The following is a 15,827-nucleotide window of genomic DNA, read 5'->3' as shown; positions in this document are numbered from 1 at the left end:
TTTCAAGAAGTTAGTTTATCGCATTGGATTGCGTCGTTGTAAAGATTTTTAGCTATGTATTCATGAGGGGGAGTAAATGCGTGCTGCACTCTTTTCCTTGACCATGGTTTTTCCCACTGGGTTTTCCTGGTAAGGTTTTTAATGAGGTAGCATCCCCAAACGCATTTACTTATTGTTGTATAATGGACATCCAAAGGGGAGTGTTATAAATAATGTAATGGATGACCATTATACCCCTGCTATTTCTATATATATATGCTACACTCAATAGTAATGAGATACACATTTACAACATTTTTAACTTTTTTTTTTTTTACAGAAGAGAGAGAAAGAGTATACACCTGATTGGAAGCTTGACTGGGTTTGTTGGGTAAAATGGCTATTTAGTTGTGCAGTGCTCACTCGTGAAATATATTCTATCACGATTCTTTTCTGAAATTCTTTGGGCAACATTATGAATCGGTCGACTCGCCTTGTCACCGGATTGATTATGACTGGGTCACTTGGCTTTTGCATTGATGAAATTCATGCCGGATATATGAATCGGCCAACTCGCTTTGTCACCGGAGTGAATTCGCCGGACTTACACCGGTTCGTAGCTGGCACTATCGGATTCGGTTCCTTCGACCCTCAAAAGACCCTCACCTGCAACGACATTCAGTTCTCATCTCCGAGATTCTCCCAAATCGGCTCATTTGCAACCAATTCCATCAATACCCTTAGGCACGAACTTAACACTCCGGCCATGGACCCGTATCACCCGGAATCATCGGGCCCGCCTCCTGTTTCCGAAGATTTTTTTCACATCGAAAACCCTAATCCGAATATGGAACCTTTAAGTGAGGGCATTGTTGATGTCGCTGCTGAGCTGAGAGAGGAACACGGTGAAGTTGCAGTTAGTGGTGGTGAGCCGGAAAGGAGGGAGCTACCGGAGGAACTTTCTAAAAACGTGGTGGTTCTGACGTGCGAGTCAACTGTTAAGGGTGGATCGTGCGACGTGTATTTGATTGGCACCTGTCATGGTTCGGAGGTGAATTGATCTTTCTTTGTTTATTTCGGATTTGAATGCTGAGAAAACCAAAGGAAATATGGTGTGTTGAAATTACAAAATAGATCTTTTCTGGATAGTATAATTTCAATATGTGTGCAGGAATAATCTAACACAATTTTTGAAACCTATTGCAGGAATCATGTAAACAAGTTCAAGCTGTAATACAATTCTTGAAACCTCAGGTGATTTCATTTTGACTCTCTGTAAACAACTTATTCTACTTATCTCATATAAACAACTTTTTCAGTTCTTACTGTCTCTTGGCTGTAGGTTGTCTATCTTGAGTTATGTTGTCAACGGGTGAATTTGCTTACTTCTCAAAATGTAGAGGTCTGTTTCATTTCTTACTTTTTTTGTTTGTTTGTGTACTAAAATGCATAAATTTCTGAAGAACTTTTACACTCACTTTCGCTGTCAAAGATGGCTTGGTGTCTTTATTAAATGTAGTCATTTAAACATTGTACTGCAACTCACCTTTTATGTCTGGCGAAACGTCAAAAAACAACCAAGATATTTTTTAACATTTACTTTTAGGTTTCACTTTCTTATATGTGCAATTTTAATTGAGAAGGTGCCGACTATGGGAGACATGATTGAGAGTTGGAAGAAGAAGCATCTTAACCTATTTGGAATACTTCTTGTCTGGTGCCAAGCCAAGGCACACATGATTATCTTTATTGCCATTTCAGTTTTTTCTTACTCTGCAGAATCATTGTTTATATTCGTCAATGAAACTAGCATTTAATACATTTGATATATTCTGAAAGTATCTGCTGCATGATATTTGACATTTATAGTATCAGGTTGGGGTTAATCGTTCTGAATTTCGTGTGGCTGTTGAAGAAGCAAGTGCATATGGTGGCGAAGTTTTCTTAGGTGATTGGCATCAAGCAGTAAGATGCTATTGTTGATTTTTAGCTAGAACTGCCTTCTTCTATACATTAGATAAATTGTCAAGATTTTTAAGTTGTTATCAAAAAGGTTCAGGCGTCATTAAGTTTGTCAATCTTTGCTTGAAGAAATGTGTTTCAACTGTGAAGTTTGAGCTCTATGAAAGTGCAGTTTTAGCTCAAGTTTACTCAAAATGAAGCAATCCGATCATGAACACCTAAACACTTTTATCAGCTTAACTCATTATATTGCTATCCATGTTCCATCTCTTTGAGAGAGAACTGAATACAACCTCCATGAAGGTTCATCACGAGATTGTAATGAAAAATTGGTTAAATACTCTGCGGAAGCAACAATCACTAATATCCACTAATATCCTGAATAGATTTGAGTTGAAGAAAAACATGAAAAGTTGGGATGGAAATAAGTAAAGTATAATACTTTCTTAATCTAGGGTTAAGGTTGACTACCCTGTATCTATGAATTTCTTTCACCATTTATTGGTAGCAACTGTGGTGCTGGAACTTTTCACAAAGATGTGATAGATAAATCGTTTTAACTCTAGTTCTCACATTTTTATGAATTTGATTAATTTAATAAAAAAAATTTAATTGGTGTTGACTGAAACAGATTACACTTTGGAGGACATGGGCGAAAATGCCTCTTTGGCATAAGATAAAGTTCTTCTACTGTTTCCTTTTGCACGCGGTTTTTCAACCAAGCCCCGACGACCTTAGCAAAATGGTGAACTTTCTTATTGCTTGCCGTATTACCTATTATGCTTGTTAGTGTGAGTATAAATTCCATATTGTTGCTTAATTTTAGTTGAAACCAATTTTGTTTTGCCAATTTTCAGCCAAACAAAATGGATGCTTTTGACAAGTTCAATAAGGAGTTCCCCACTATGATGGAGACCCTTGTGCATGAGCGAGACCAGTCAGTATTGCATTGCCAACATTTTCATTTGTTATTAGTGTTTAGTTCAAATATAACCTTTTGTTTTGCCATTAATTATAGTGGGTGCTTTGCGTATTTCTTTCATTTGTGATTTGTGTTTAGTTCAAACATAGCTGTGTAACTGCCTACATAGCGTGTTTAGTTCAGGGGGTATGATGACAGAGCAGGAGGCTATGAGAGTACTCTTTCCGTCCAATCCTACATAAGTATCTAGCATGCAAGACATAATGACATTTGATAAAAAAAAAACCTCTATATTTTTATGTCGGTTAAGGAGCTTGTTCTGTTCCAGATTACTTGTGGTCATTAAATCAATGAAGATGATTTGGTCGTTATGTTGGGTTCAAATAGTAAGCAGAAAAATGGTGTTATTAAGCATGATACTTCATTGTATGAAACATACACATGGGTTTTCTGGTGATATGCCAAATGGGGGCTGCACCCACTCAAAATTGCAAACCATATTTTTGCTGTAGTTTGCAACTTTGTAACTGCAACAATCCTACTAAACCGATTTCAAACTCCATTATTCATTTGGTGTTTATCTCACTTGTAGGGTCATGTCTTTCTATCTACTGAAAGTTGCTAGTAAACATAGTTCAGTGGTTGCAGTTGTTGGGAAGGGGCATTTGGAGGGAATTAAGAAGCGCTGGAAACAGCCTGTTGAGGTTGGTGAACAATTGCTTTCTGAGTTTTTTCTTTTAAGTAATAAGTTGGGAATATTATGAATTTGGTATGTCTTTAATTAAGAGAAAAGTTGCATTTCTATTGTAAGAGAAAAGTTGGTGCATGTGTTGAGATACTCCGGTAAGTAGTTTGTTACTGGCACTATTAATTAATAACACTACCAATTTTGAATAATTCTAGAATTTGAAAGAGTTTATTTTTATGTTTAGAAAAATGTAGATAATTCAAGTGAGAGAAAGTATCTAGATTTTGTGCTACTAATATTTAGAATCTAGAAAGTTTACTAGATTTTTAGGTAAAATGTATGGTTATTATTTAGTTGTTTAAATATGTGGTTAAAAGTGAATAATATAAATAGGCCTTTGGCCATTAGGTTTGTGTGCGTAAGAAACACAAAACTCAAGAGTTAGTCCTCCATTTCCAACAGGAAAAGCATCTGAGGGAGCTTATGGAAATGCCATCGGAGAAAACTGGTGTTTCAGTTGTCACGTCACTCAGTGTTGCTGTGGCTGCCGCGACAATTGCCTCCCGCATTTATTTTAGATGCAAGAAATAGGTAAGGAATACTTGCTATTTCTAGTCATATACACAGCAAAAGCAATCATTTGTTTTTTCATCAGTTAAACCTTTGAACAGATAATAATAAACTTCCCTTACAAATCCCTTTAAGTTTCAAAAAAAAAATATCATTATTTCTTTTAAACATGTTCTTCCAAATGGACTTAGAGAGTTAAACATGTTATTTAAATAAGTCCGGGGAGCTTCGTAAATTGAGGGAACTGATTAGCCTCGTAATTACATGAAACTCGACTTTTCACAAAGTTGATGGGTTTTTTATTTTTTTGTAAAATAACAAATAATAATAAAATCTGCTAATCTCTCTTTCCCTACTTTCCTCTCCTTTAGATTTAGCAGCTCACGTTCTGTTGTTTTACTTTGATGACTTGTAGGGGGCTTCCAAGGTTGGGTTTCTGCCACTTCTGGCCTGGAAAAAGAAATTGGGAATTTAGTTTGAAAAGAGAATGAGTTCTAGTTTGTAGAAATGATTGGTCATTGTATTAGGGTGCTATCTCTGTTTTCTTTATTTTAGACGGATGACTTGTGGTTTCGGTTTGCTGTTTTCGGAGTTTTTGGACAATCTTTTTCTTACTGTGACTACGTAATTTGTTAAATGCGAAGTGGAAGCTTCATAATGGTTTATGGTTTGGAAAGATACGTAGAGTTCCCTTCAATCCAAAATTACTTTTATTAATACATTTTACAAAAAAGAAGGATTAAAATCTCAGTGACATTTATAGGTGATTCTGTTGGAGAATTCTTACATACTTTTAGAAGCAAAATGTATGTCTGTTGCAACAATCTGTTGTTGCAACAATCTGTAGGTGACTTTCTGTCGGTGAACATAATTTATGTAGGGAGAAATTACAAAATTGGGTCAAATGGGAAACTTTATATATTTTAACCCATTTACTCAATCTACTACATATCTAGATTGTTTTTGTGCAACTTTCCCATAATACCCCTAATCTTTCATCTTCTCCCTTCTCCTTGGTGGTTGCGCGAACAGTTGGTTGCTCTTCTATTAACGATTCTTAGACTTTTCATCTTCCTATCTTTTTTTTAATTGCATGAAATTTGCACCATTTCTTCAAATCACTATTTATTTCTCTTCTTCATCTTCCTAATCGTAGAAAATGAAGGCATGGTTCTTCATCTGCTTGTTCCTGTTCGTTCCTTGATTTCTTTCTTCTTGTTACCATCAAAGAAATGATTATTCTACGTTATTTCCATCATTTTTCTCAATTTATCATATTGTTATTGTCGCTTTTAAGGGTGAAAGAAGTGAAAAATGTAAGTGTCTATTGTTTTCTCTGTGTTTTTCCAGAAAATTACTTCGCGTAGTCGATGATTTCGCGAAGATATGCGATGAGAAAGAGCCTGAAACGTGAAGATCTACTTAGTGAATCAATTATTTCACGAAGTCTGCGAGTAGAAAAGTTCACGATTTCACTCGCAGACTTCGCGAAAATATCGATATGCGACGTAGATCGTCACGTTTCAAATTTCGCAGACTTCACAAAAGCATCGCTTCGCTAAGTAAAATCACCATCTTCCCTGCACATTTACATTCGCATGTTTCGCTAATCCTCATTTCCTGAAAGCCAAAATCGTCATTTTTCCTACCTAACACGATTAATTTTTTCTGAATGTGGTTGAATATGTAACATCCCTTTCTGGAAGGCGACGCACTGGGCTGCAGGGGAGATGACTTTCCTTCCTGTATAGGGATTAACTTATCTCAAGATTGACACATTCACTTTAAAATGATTCGATAGGAGAAATTGTGCCAATCTTGGCGTGCACAATGGAAAACGTCCATCCCAAAAAGTCTAGACTTCCATTTATCATCCCAAAAAGTCTGGACGTCCTCTAAAGAGAGAAATTTCCATCCAAATTCATTACGTTCACTTTGAAGTGATTTGTTAGGAGTTTATTGTGACAATATTGTAAATTTTGATAATGTTATGATTTTAATGTTGTTATTGTGACAATCCTGTTGTAAATTTTGATAATGTTATGATTTTAATGTTAGAATCCGTTGTTGTTTGACATTTTTTGTTATATACAACTTCCAGACTCCGCATATGCTAATTAAAATCATCAATTAAACTAAACATTAACATCGCAGGCTATAAATATGCTAATTAAAATCATCAACTAAACCAAACATTAGTTTCGCAAACTTCGCATATGCTAGAATCTGCGAAGTCAGACGGAAGGGAGACCACTAGGCCGTAAAATTACAAACACATTGATGGTATTTTGGGACAGTCACAAAAAAAAAACAGTCTAAATATATAACAGTCTAGATATATAGTAAATTGAGTAAATTGGTTAAATATATAAATGAATCTTTGATTTAATCCAATTTTGTAATTTTCCCTTTAGGTAGAGACATTCTCCTGTTACCCTTACTCAGGTACAAATTTGTTTTGTGAGAAATCTGCAATTCACCATTATCTGCTATAGAATATATTTTTTTTCTCAACTACACCTCTCCATTCCTTAGATAAGGGGCACACGTGCGTAAAATTATAGTCTCTAAAATTTAGACTACTTGTTTTTTTTATAGAAATTTAGACTACCTTTAATTAAATATAAATAGTAGTTTAAATTAAAAAAAATTAAATATAATGTACAGTAAAACCTTCATAAATTAATACTCGATAAATTAATAACCTTTTTAAAATAATAAATTTTCTGGTCCCAATTTAGACCATATCACTAATTTTATACTCGATAAATTAATATTTCTATATATTAATAAAATTTTATGGTCCCGACGTTATTAATTTATAGAGGTTTAACTGTAGTAAGATTTTTCACCGTTTCACTATATTGAGATGCGTGATTTAGACATTTAATCATTTAAAATTAATACTTTTTCAATTTATTTATTTCTTTTTATATTTTTTTAATATAAAATTCTATTAAATATGAATCTCAATTTAGTACAAAACATATACAAGATTTAAAATAGGGATGGTTGGACTCAGTTCATCTATTATTTTTATGGACTTGGGCTTTTAAATCAATATTAAACAGCAGTTTGAGAGCGTTTATTTCATGTTTTCAAAACTATTTTTAATTTCAAACTCTAAATACTTAGTGGATTACTAAACTCAGCCATGAATTTCCACCTCTAGCTCCGTAAAAAGACCAAACTACCATTTATCCAAAATTTAAAAAAACACAAAACCTCTCAAATTCCATACACACTCTTTGATTAAATCCGGACTAATTTGTGAACCAAAACATGGAGTGTAACAACAACCGTAAAGGAAAAGCGAAAATAATAAGATTTACCATTTTTATTTTTTTATTTAAGCTTAAAAATTGAATCTGTGGGTGATTTTTTAAAAACCCCGGAATCGCAGTCGGGCGTATGAACATCACGTCCGACCTACGGTTCCGGCGTATGAATATCACGTCCGACATGTGGTTCGGGCGTGATGTTCATACGCCGGCACCATAGGTCGGGTGTGATATTCATACGCCCGACCTATGGTTCGGGCGTGATGTTAATACGCCCGAGGGGTTTTTGAATTTTTTTAAAAAAAAAAAATTATATTTACGTTTTAATTAAATTGTTAAATGTTTATATTAATTTGGGGTTTAATTTATATGTGGAATTTTGATATTAATTTGATTATAATTTATATGTTAAATTTTTAGATTAATTTAGTGTAATTTATATCTTTATTTTGTTAATTTTAGTTAAATTTTTATTTTGTTAATTCAGGTATTTACGGGTTAAATTCAATAGCGGACTAATTTTTTTACGGGTTTAATTCAACAACGGACTATTTTTTTTACATAATAGGTATTTAGGGGTTTAATTCAATAGCGGACTAGCTATTTTTTTTGCTCTTCCGACACGCGGGCGTGTGGCTATCACGCCTCACCATGTGTTCGGGCGTGATAACCCCAGTCTCACCGATGAGGCGTGGGGCTATCACGCCCGACCACACGGTGACGCGTGATAGCCACACGCCCGAGTGTCGAGAGAGAAAAAAAATAGCTTTTTCCTCCCTAAAATCCATGAAAGGGTATTTTCATCTTTTCACGGGGCTAGGGGTGAGAATTTGGGGCTGGGTTTAACAACACCATTTTTTTATCATAAAAAGAACATATGCTCCAAAGAACGTGCCTAGATTGGGATAAGGAAGTAAAACTACCTTGGGGTTTTTTCACCCAATACGATTTTGGGGATTTGAGTTATTTTCGAAGGAAATATTGTAATTTCACGTTGCAGCTTTCTCAAAAGATATTTGAGAAAAGACTGGTCATTTACATCTCAAGTTATGCACGCGAGTCGCTAATGATAAATCTATTATCGTTCATGTCGCGCATCCAAATGACAAATATAATATAACATTTAAACCCTCGTGTTTTTTTTTGGTAGAAACAGGAAAAGAAAAACAACAAAAAAACCCTAGACTGGGATCAGCCTAGGAAAGCTAACCCCGATTCTATCCTCTAAGAGGAGAGACTTCAGAAAGATAGGAGGATCGGAAAGCGTAGTAACCCCTAACGTCCCTTCATGACCAGCAGCCGCCAATCTATCAGCGATCCGATTTTGCTCTCTAAAGATGTGGCTAAACTCAAAGAAATCAAAGGCGGAGCCAAAACTTCTGATAGCTTTGATAAGATTCTGACTATTAAGACAAGTAGCATGATTGTTAGAAATCATACTAATCGCCTCTTTATTATCAGACTCAACAGTAAGCTTTATAAAACCCAGATTTCTGGCAAGCTTAACTCCAGTAAGAATACCCCAAATCTCTGCTGAGAAGGAGGAACCCAACCCTAGGTTATGGGTGAACCCAGACAGCCAAGCACCCTCCGCATCTCTGAGAACACCCCCAACTGCTACTTTACCACTGTTGAGGCAGGAGTCATCTGTGTTTAACTTAACCAACCCTTCCTTAGGCCTACACCAACCAACAAGGTGAACCTCTCTATTCTGGGTGGAACTGGCAAGGGGTCAACTTTTAAGCTGTCAGTGATAGTATGGAGCTTTTTTAAGAAGAAGTCTGGAAGGTTTTGAATAAACACAGACTTCTCACCAAAGATCTCCTCATTTCTCCACTTCTAGAGATGATGGCAAATAATAGCAAAGAGGATGTCTCCATTCTCAATGTTAGATAGTAACTTACCTTTAGCTCCGTCTGAGAACCAGTCCTTCTCAGAGTGGGAGAGGAAGGAAATGAGAATGTGCTGCGGGAGAACTTTCTGCTAGACCTCCTTACTTTTAGGGCAGTCCCTGAGGGCATGACAAACAGTTTCAATTTGGCCTCTGCATCTACTGCAAGTTCCAGACTCAGCAAGATGCCTTCTATGTCTATCAGAATTCGTCAACAATCTGTCCTTAACCCCAAGCTACAGGAAGCTCCGCATACGGTACGGGACTCTCAATGCCCAAATGGACTTCCAGATATCCGAGAGGGGGTCGACTCCACTAAGGTAAAAAGCTTCAAAAGCAGACTTGCAAGAGTAAGCACCATTATTAGTCAGATTCCAGCGATGCTTATCCTGGTCCTCCTCAAGGATACTAACCTTAACACCCCTGATTCTGAGAAGGGTCTCCAGGCTCAAGAAGGACTCAAATTTAGACCACATCCATTCCCCCTCAGAATCAATCACATCCGCAATCCTCCAGCTATGGAAGTTACAGGGCGGGGGGGAGGTACAAAGATCAATAAGAGGACTATCTCCAATCCAGGTGTCATACCAGAAGCTAATGGACTTCCCATTGCCCACTTCCAGACCGACTCCTAAGCAGAACTCTGCAAAAACGTCACTGAGCCCTTTCCAAAGGAAGGAACAATTGGCCACTCTCGCTTTTGGGTCCCCAAAGATTTTGTCCTTTCTATATTTGCCATAAAGCAGACGGACCCATAGAGAAGAGGGGTTTTGCTACATTCTCCAGAGGAGTTTCATAGGTAAAACCTTATTGTTGTCTTTAGCATGTCTAATGCCAAGACCCCCCTGTTTTTCGGCTGGCAAACTATTGGTCCCGTGTAATTAGTTCCAAGGGGGGGGGGGGGGGGGGTTAGGAACTAATGTAACTTTTTTTTCGCTTTTAATTATGCTGACTTAAAGTTATTTTAGGAGTTTGATAACTTAGCGTGTTGGTCAGCACGACTGATTCTTAAGTAACATAGTGTTAGTACTATGCTGACTAATACTGCTTTACTTGTGAGTTGAGAATTGACACTTGATTAGTCAGCTTCTAACTCAGCACTCAATATTTACTCAATTTAGGTTTTGACAGTTTATAAGCTGAGTAAATTCTACAGGCAGCACATGCATATATATATATATATATATATATATATATATATATATATATATATATATATATATATATATATATATATATATATATATATATATATATATATATATATATTGAGAGAGAGTTTAGAGTTTAGAAGGTATTTTTGCACCTTAGAGTTTGATTGGATGGAGGGTTTGGGAGGGTTAGTAAGGGAAGGGTTTGCTTGTTTGGAGGATATAAATTTAGAAGGGTAAGGGTTTTGAAGGGTGTGGGAAGGGTTTGGAAGGGTTTGATTTATATATATTTGTTTCAATTTTCAAACCCACCAATTTGGAGGGTTTAGGAGGGTTACAAATTTCATTTTCCATTATTACCCTTGTTAAAATTAACTAATACCAAGACACATTATTTATCCCATTGTTTTTTTTGTTGGTGCATTACCACAAAAAGAAAAGCCAATTTGTGATTGTCAAACAAACCCATACCAATACCAATATATTTTTTCACAATTCATTTATATTAAAAGTTAACTTCATTAACAATTTATTATAATTTAATAGATATAAAAATTAAATAGTTATTATTTTTATTAATATTATTAACATATAAATATAATAAAATAATAAAATATATATTTTATAATTTAATTTTTTTTGATAGACGTAATTTAATTTAAATTATACTATAACTTATTAGATTTTTTAAATTTATTAGATTTTTAAATAAATAATATATGAAATTGGATAATTGTTATTTAGATATGTAATTAAAAACAATTGTAAGTAATATGATTTAATTATATGAGAAGTAACTAATATATATAATTAATTGAATGAAACATTTTAGTCACTTTATAATTTTTCATTCTCTTACAAACCCTTCATTCCAAACAAGAGAAAGGTACAAACCTTTATAAACCCTTACCATCCAACCAAATAAGGATAAGGTTAGTACTTTCCTTCCCTTCCCTTCCCTTCCCTTTATTTACTCCCCTAAACTCCTCGTCCAATCAAGGCCTTAATGTTTTTTTAGAAGAGAGAGGGTATACACCTGACCTGATTGGCAGCTTGAGTGGGTTTGTTGGGTAAAATGGCTATTTAGTTGTGCAGTGCTCACTCGTGAAATATACTCTATCAGTATTCTTTTCTGAAATTCTCTGGGCAACATTATGAATCGGTCGACTCGCCTCGTCACCGGAATGATTATGACAGGGTCACTTGGCTTTTGCATTGATGAAATTCGTGCCGAATATATGAATCGGCCAACTCGCCTTGTCACCGGAGTGAATTCGCCGGACTTACACCGGTTCGTAGCTGGCACTATCGGATTCGGTTCCTTCGACCCTCAAAAGACCCTCACCTCCAACGACATTCAGTTCTCGTCTCCGAGATTCTCCCAAATCGGCTCATTTGCAACCAATTCCATCGATACCCTTAGGCACGAACTTAACACTCCGGCCATGGACCCGTATCACCCGGAATCATCGGGCCCGCCTCCTGTTTCCGAAGATTTTTTTCACATCGAAAACCCTAATCCGAATATGGAACCTTTAAGTGAGGGCATTGTTGATGTCGCTGCTGAGCTGAGAGAGGAACACGGTGAAGTTGCAGTTAGTGGTGGTGAGCCGGAAAGGAGGGAGCTACCGGAGGAACTTTCTAAAAACGTGGTGGTTCTGACGTGCGAGTCAACTGTTGAGGGTGGATCGTGCGACGTGTATTTGATTGGCACCTGTCATGGTTCGCAGGTGAGGGTGGATCTTTATTTCTTTGTTTAATTCGGATTTGAATTTCGGTTTGAATGCTGAGAAAAACAAACGCTTTATGTATGTGTTGATTGCCCTGGTCTTATAGACTGAAGTAATCCAGGAAATGATTGTTAAATTCCCAATACAATTCTTGAAACCTATTGCAGGAATCATGTGAAGAAGTTAAAGCTGTGATACAATTCTTGAAACCTCAGGTGATTTCATGTTGAGACTCTGTATAATTGATTTAGTGGATGTAATATTACTTTTTCAATTCTTACTGTCTCTTGGCTATAGGTTGTCTTTCTTGGGTTATGTCCTAAGCGGCGGGATGTGCTTACTTCTCAAAATTTAGAGGTCTGTATCATTTCTTACTTTTTTGTTTGTTTCTGTACTAACATGCATAATTTTTCACTCACTTTTCAAATTCTTATATGTGCAATTTTAATTGAGCAGGTGCCGACTATGGGAGACATGATTTTCTTTATTGCCATTTCAGTTTTTTCTTACTCTGCAGTTTGATATATTTGATATATTCTCAAAGTATCTAATGCATGATATTTGACATTTATAGGCTGTTCAGAAGTATAGGCATTCTGCATTTCGTGCGGGTTTTGAAGGAGCAAGAGCATATGGTGGTCTTAGGTGATCGGGATCAAATAGTAAGATGCTATTGTTGATTTTTTGCTAGAACTGCCTTCTTCTGCACATTAGAAGCAAGAGCATAAGATGTGATAGATAAATCGTTTTATATTTAGTTCTCACATTTTTATGAATTTGATCAATTTAATAAAAAAAATTTAACTGGTGTTGACTGAAACAGGTTACACTTGGGAGGCTATGGGCGAGAATGCCTCTTTGGGTTAAGTTAAAGACCATCTGCCTTATGCTTTTTCAATCAAGAAGGGCTTTTTGGCACAAGTGCTTGCTCGAGATCCTTGTGCATGAGCGAGACCAGTCAGTATTGCATTCCCAACATTTTCATTTGTTATTAGTGTTTAGTTCAAGTATAGCCTTTTGTTTTGCAACTTCCCATCTCTTTCCTTTTGGATCTGAAAAATAAGGTATAAGAATGAGGCAATTAGAAGTAGGCTGCTAGATTTGCCATTAATTATAGTGCCTGCTTTGCCTATTTGTTTCGCTTGTGATTTGTGTTTAGTTCAAACAAAGCTGTGTAACTTCCTACCTCTCACAAATTATACCTGACAAGTGAGATATGATAACTGAGCAGGAGGCTATGAGAATACTTTTTCCGTCCAATCCTGCATAAGTTTATACATGCAAGACATAACGACATTTGATAAAAAATAAAAATAAAAAAACCTCTATATTTTGATGTCTGTGAAGGAGCTTGTTCTGTTCCAGATTACTTGTGGTAGTTAAATAAATGAAGATGATTCGGTCTTTATGTTGGGTTCATATAGTAAGCAAAGAAATGGTGTTATTACGTATGACACTTCATTGCATGAAACAAACATAGGGTTTTCTGGTGATATGCCAGTACCCACTCAAAATTGCAAACCATATTTTTGCTGTAGTTTGCAACTTTTTAACTGCAACAATCCTGCTAAACCCATTTCAAACTCCATTATTCATTTGGTGTTTGTCTCACTTGTAGGATCATGTCTTTCAATCTACTGAAAGTTGCTCGTGAACATAGTTCAGTGGTTGCAGTTGTTGGGAAGGGGCATTTGCAGGGAATTAAGAAGTGCTGGAAACAGCCTATTGAGGTTGGTGAACAATTGCTTTCTAAGTTTTTTCTTTTAAGTAATAGGTTGGGAATATTATGAAATTGGTATGTCTTTATAGATCCTTAATTAAACTATTAGATAGATGTGTTGTGCCAGTCTTCTTTGCAAAATGATTAAGCTCTTATACTTTTATTTATTTATTTAATCATGTCCCTTGGGAACATGCAAGTTAATTTGATCCCTAAGGATCCAGATGAGAAGGATATTGTAGCATTAATAACACTACCAATTTTGAATAATTCTAGAATTTGAAAGAGTTTATTTTTATGTTTAGAAAAGAAGAAGAAAAATGTAGATAATTCAAGTGAGCGAAATTATCTAGATTTTGTGCCACTAATATCTAGAATCTAGAAACTTTACTAGATTTTTAGGTAAAACGTATGGTTATTATTTAGTTGTTTAAATACATGATTTTTTCATTTAGGAGTAGTGTAAATAGGTCTTTGGCCATTAGGTTTGTGTGCGTAAGAAATAAAAAAACTCAAGAGTTGAGATTAAATACTTTGGGTGAGTGTGAGTTATTCCTCCACTTTCAACAGGAAAAGCATCTGAGGGAGCTTCTGGAAATGCCAGTGGCATCAGGCTCCATGTTACCCGGTGTTGCTGTGGCTGCTGCTGCGATTGTCTCCTGCATTTATTTTATATGCAAGAAATAGGTATAACCAATGCTTGCTATTTCTAGTCATATACACAGCAAGAGCAATAATTTGTTTTTTTCATTTGTAGTCATATACAAATCCCTTTAAGATTCAAAAAAAATTATTATTATTTCTTTTAAACATGTTCTTCCATATGGACTTAGGGAGTTAATCATGTTATTTAAATAAGTTCGGGGAGCTTTGTAAATTCATGGAACTGATTAGCTTCGTAATTACATGAAACTCGACTTTTCACAAAGTTGATCTTTTTTGTTTTTTTTTTTTTGTAAAATAACAAATAATAATAAAATCTGCTGATCTCTCTTTCCCTAATTTCCTTTAGATTTAGCAGCTCATGTTCTGTTGTTTTACTTTGATGACTTGTAGGGGGCTTCCAGGGTTGGGTTTCTGCCACTTCTGGCCTGGAAAAAGAAATTGGGAATGACCTTTAGTTTGTAGAAGTGTGATTTATGCTCATGTTCTGTTGTTTTACTTTGAAGACAGTTTGCCCCGCTACTGTACTGTACACCGAGGAGGCAGTTGAAGCCCTCAAAGCGTGGTTGTGCCTGCAAATACACTATGGATTTAACTGTGATTCTTGCTATGCTATTTTAATTCCTCAGTTTTTACTTGTTTCATAGAGATAATTGGTCATTGTATTAGGGTGTTATCTCTGTTTTACATGGTTGACTCGTGGTTTCGGTTTGCTGTTATTAGGAGTTTTTGGACAATCTTTTTGTTAGATGACTACTTAATTGCTGATAATTGCACTCAGAAGGCTCCAAAGAACTTTAGGCATATGATAGTTAAGTTATGCACAGAATGTTCAGGGTATTGACAAGGTCAGTTTGTACATTCTGAATCACCGAAACATCGACTACTTTAGTGCAAACAGATTTAAAGAATAAGCAGAATCGAATTATAGCAATTTTAACAGGTTTTGTACAAACATGTCCTTTTATTCATGAGTTTTTACTATTTCGCCCCAAAGATAACATGCATATGTTATCATGATTGATTGTTATATACGAGGAGCCAATGTCACAAAATAATAGACTGTGTAGCAAACACAAACATTTTTAATAAGTCAAGGGTCAATATCACAAAATAATAGGTCACGACCAGTGTTTTGAAAACCGGACTGGACCGGCCGGTCGAACCGGTCGAACCGCGAACCAGTCAAGTGTCCGGTCCGGTTTTAGCTATACAGGTTCAACTATATTAAACCACATCAAACCGGGGTTGAACCGTGAATCGGTGTTGA

At 35.8% G+C, this 15,827-nt stretch overlaps 2 protein-coding genes across 2 annotated transcripts; both read left to right on the top strand.

Annotated features, from left to right (window-relative positions):
- Positions 1 to 376: 376 nt before the first annotated feature.
- LOC136223480 (uncharacterized) lies at positions 377 to 4,827 on the top strand. Its single transcript, XM_066011505.1, has 9 exons — positions 377 to 1,030; positions 1,186 to 1,233; positions 1,322 to 1,381; positions 1,855 to 1,944; positions 2,573 to 2,686; positions 2,799 to 2,878; positions 3,456 to 3,567; positions 4,014 to 4,142; positions 4,537 to 4,827. The coding sequence occupies exons 1-8, from the start codon at positions 455 to 457 to the stop codon at positions 4,140 to 4,142; spliced, it is 1,209 nt and encodes a 402-aa protein (XP_065867577.1). The 5' UTR covers positions 377 to 454; the 3' UTR covers positions 4,537 to 4,827.
- A 6,633-nt stretch (positions 4,828 to 11,460) lies between these two features.
- Positions 11,461 to 15,185, top strand: LOC136223960 (uncharacterized). The gene is made up of 8 exons (XM_066012139.1): positions 11,461 to 12,174; positions 12,342 to 12,389; positions 12,472 to 12,531; positions 12,749 to 12,836; positions 12,998 to 13,131; positions 13,793 to 13,904; positions 14,465 to 14,581; positions 14,951 to 15,185. The coding sequence occupies exons 1-4, from the start codon at positions 11,599 to 11,601 to the stop codon at positions 12,821 to 12,823; spliced, it is 759 nt and encodes a 252-aa protein (XP_065868211.1). The 5' UTR covers positions 11,461 to 11,598; the 3' UTR covers positions 12,824 to 12,836; positions 12,998 to 13,131; positions 13,793 to 13,904; positions 14,465 to 14,581; positions 14,951 to 15,185.
- Positions 15,186 to 15,827: the final 642 nt, after the last annotated feature.

The sequence above is a fragment of the Euphorbia lathyris genome, chromosome 3, assembly GCF_963576675.1.
Source record: "Euphorbia lathyris chromosome 3, ddEupLath1.1, whole genome shotgun sequence".
NCBI lineage: Eukaryota > Viridiplantae > Streptophyta > Magnoliopsida > Malpighiales > Euphorbiaceae > Euphorbia > Euphorbia lathyris.
This window is presented reverse-complemented; position numbering and strand designations above follow the sequence as displayed.

Bases quoted from the DNA above. Each gene is read 5' to 3' on its own strand.
- LOC136223480 (XM_066011505.1), top strand. From the start codon at position 455: ATGAATCGGTCGACTCGCCTTGTCACCGGATTGATTATGACTGGGTCA. The intron at 1,382-1,854 runs GTCTGTTTCATT...TTATAGTATCAG, and splicing joins TTACTTCTCAAAATGTAGAG to GTTGGGGTTAATCGTTCTGA. The intron at 2,879-3,455 runs GTCAGTATTGCA...TCTCACTTGTAG, and splicing joins CTTGTGCATGAGCGAGACCA to GGTCATGTCTTTCTATCTAC.
- LOC136223960 (XM_066012139.1), top strand. From the start codon at position 11,599: ATGAATCGGTCGACTCGCCTCGTCACCGGAATGATTATGACAGGGTCA. The intron at 12,390-12,471 runs GTGATTTCATGT...TCTTGGCTATAG, and splicing joins TACAATTCTTGAAACCTCAG to GTTGTCTTTCTTGGGTTATG. The intron at 12,532-12,748 runs GTCTGTATCATT...TGACATTTATAG, and splicing joins TTACTTCTCAAAATTTAGAG to GCTGTTCAGAAGTATAGGCA.